Here is a 2,980-nt window from a genome sequence, read left to right on the forward strand (position 1 = left end):
ATGCGTTCCGTCTTGCGTCACCGACTATAAATCAGGCTTTACGCTACAGCAGCAGACATAGAAATGTAAGAAGAACTGTGAGCTACAGAGCTGTGTGAGCTCTTATCTTTCAGGTCAGGGAGTTTGTATAGTCTACTGTCTTGCCACTGCTAAACTGAGCTTCCTGTGAAGGCCTATTCTTACCAGGGAGATCCCTACAGTCATGGCTGTGAAGACAAAGAAAAGGAGTCACTGTTCAGTTTGTAGTTCATCTCGGGCCTTTTTTCCAGATGTGTGATATCAGGCTGTTTACAAAAATAAATAAAGGGTGGTCCGTGGCGTAGTGGGTTGAGCAGGTGCCCCATGTACAGAGGCTATAGTCCTCGCTGCAGCTGGCCCCGGTTCGAGTCCCACATTGGATGGCCCTTTGCTGCATGTCTTTCCCCCTCTCTCTGCTTCCTGTCTCTCTTGAACTGTCCTGTCCATTAAAGGCATAAAAGCCAAAAAATTATTTTAAAATAAAAAAATCTGAAGTTTTGACCAATACCAACAGAATAGAAATCAACAAAATCCCCAGAGAGCTGAGTAAGCTTTTTGTTCTAAATAACACGTTAGCTACACTTGGAATGTGAGTTTTTGGAAATTAAATGGGAAGTATGCACCAAATTAAAATCACTGTAATTGTCCCGATTGACATGAAATGCGCTCTTTTGAAAATCAAAGACAGCCAGACTGTGATGTAGTGATGGGAAATGTCTTTAATGTCTGCCCTACATTTTGTATATTTTTACAGAGGTGAAGCAGAAAAGGGAGGTTTGTAGTTTATAATGCCTATACTTAACGTCAATGAAAATAATAGTAAACAGAAAGTGAAAACAAAAAGCCAAGTGTGGACATCTTTTGAGCTTAGAATCAAAGGGTAGAATTTTATTGTATACAAACAAGTTCTGATTACTTTCAGTGTTACTTATCAAAAAAAAAAAAAGTGTGCATTCCTCAGGTCAAGCAGACAGGTCAGACGTGTTTCCTTTCTCCTCCATGGTATTAGATATCCACTGTGATCTTTATTAACATTTATATGGGGGAAAAAGGAATGAAGCACTCAGGCATTATTCAAGATTCAGAGAACCCATGACAATGACTCCGTCACTTCCCTACTGCACCAAAAACTGGACAGAGCTCAGATGGGTTATTTTTCTTATGCACAATGTATTTGCATGCCTTAGAGTCAAACACCGACACACAGTCGCTAGGGAAGCTCGTTGGAGTGCTGTACCTGCGGTCACAGAGTAAACACATATAATAGAAGATGTCAAAGCAAAGAAATAAGGCTCTTTTTTCATATTGACATTGTAATGTAAGTGAATTGTGTACTTACGCAGCACAGCATCCCTCGCAACTACAATCCATACAGGCACTGTTTCTCCACTTAGACCCCACTCTATGCCATGTTTTATCCACGCTGTCTTGGCAATGGGTCTGGCCTTTAGGTGCAACAAAAAAAAGGTCAGTCAGAATAATAATGCAACTTTTATTATTTTTAACAAAGAAAAATAGTATGCTTGAACAGCAGAAATGCTCTTGATTTGTGTGTGTCAGGATCTGGGATTTAAGTTGTGTCTCATACTTGGTTTTGTGTCTTTATTCAGTATTCAGTTATGTTTTATTTTCTCCTTGTGTATTCCCTTAGTGTGCTCTCTCTCGCCCCCTGTGTTCTGCCATCTCTCTCTCTCCTCAGTCTCTCTCCTGCTCTCATTACTCACCTGCAACCCGTTTCCAATCAACCACCAGTTCCTACTCCAGTAATCACCTCCCCAGTATATATGTCTGTCTAGTCTTACCATTCCTTGTCGGATCCTCTTCATTACCTTCCCAACCTTGGTCTTCGATGCTTTTGTCTTGAGTCTTGTCATGTCCCCTGGTCCAGTCTTGTTTCCCCGGTCTCTGGTTTTTCCTAGTCTGTCCTTTTGCTATGTTTTGTTGTTTTCTAGTTTTATGTCCAGTTTAGTTTTTTGACATTCCAGCTTTGCTGCGCCTTTTGTTTATATCATTTTGTCAATAAACCCGTTAACTTTAGTTTGCTTCCCCGTCGTGTCTGCACCTGGGTCCTCCCTTGAACACAACCTGACAGTTTGTGTGTGTCTGTGATTTATTTTACCTGGTTTTAACTCCCGTGAGAAACATTGAGCATTTGCCAGTGACAGCAAAGTGTAGAGCAGCAAAGCCAGAGCCAAATATTTCTTTCAAAGAAAACGGGGACAAACACTGTAGTTACCACATGCAGTCAACGCACATCGAGTCCAGATGTGTTCCAGAGTTCATTTGGCAAAAAATGTCTACACTCCAACAGTTACAATGCTGTATTATCTTTGTTTTCCAATAGAAATAACTTTAAAACATAAAAAAAATTATAACATCAGTTCATTACCTTTATTCTGTCAAGAACATAAAACAACACTTACAAACAACTCTCAACACAAGGTCACAAAATAAACTATATTACCGGTAAATTAACAATATCAAAACTTACCATTGTGGCAATGTGACTTGGAAAATTTTTCAGTGTCCAGGAAGAATGCTAAAGTTGTGTGCGTGTGTGTGTGTGTGTGTAAATGTGTGTATGTAGGTACATGTTTATATGCATGCACAAAAGTGTGGGTGTGTGTGTGTGTGTGTGTGTGTGTGTGCACGTGTGCATGTAGGTACATGTTTATATGCATGCACAAAAGTGTGTGTGTGTGTGTGTGTGTGTGTTAGGAACCTTTGGCATCAAACATCAGGGAGGACAGGAGGAGGGCTGGACTGGGACCAAAACATGGCCCGGGCATTTTTTGGCCATGGCGGCCCACCATGAATATTTATACGTTCACACAAGTAATCTCATCACTTTCTGTGAAAAATCCAATTAAATCCTAACACAAATGTATTCATTTAGATAAATCTCCTCACCTTACAAAGCAGTTTTTTCATTAAATCGCTCTTCTCTGCCACTCTGTCAATC

At 40.4% G+C, this 2,980-nt stretch overlaps 1 protein-coding gene across 1 annotated transcript; it reads right to left on the minus strand.

Annotated features, from left to right (window-relative positions):
- Positions 1-1,125: 1,125 nt before the first annotated feature.
- On the minus strand, positions 1,126-2,512 carry LOC142377973 (beta-microseminoprotein-like). Its single transcript, XM_075462308.1, has 4 exons — positions 2,483-2,512; positions 2,138-2,219; positions 1,358-1,463; positions 1,126-1,255 (listed from the first exon to the last, which is right to left on the minus strand). Exons 1-4 carry the CDS (start codon positions 2,510-2,512, stop codon positions 1,126-1,128), a joined length of 348 nt encoding a protein of 115 aa, XP_075318423.1.
- Between the last annotated feature and the right edge of the window lie 468 nt (positions 2,513-2,980).

Source organism: Odontesthes bonariensis, chromosome 3 (genome assembly GCF_027942865.1).
Source record: "Odontesthes bonariensis isolate fOdoBon6 chromosome 3, fOdoBon6.hap1, whole genome shotgun sequence".
Classification (NCBI taxonomy): domain Eukaryota; kingdom Metazoa; phylum Chordata; class Actinopteri; order Atheriniformes; family Atherinopsidae; genus Odontesthes; species Odontesthes bonariensis.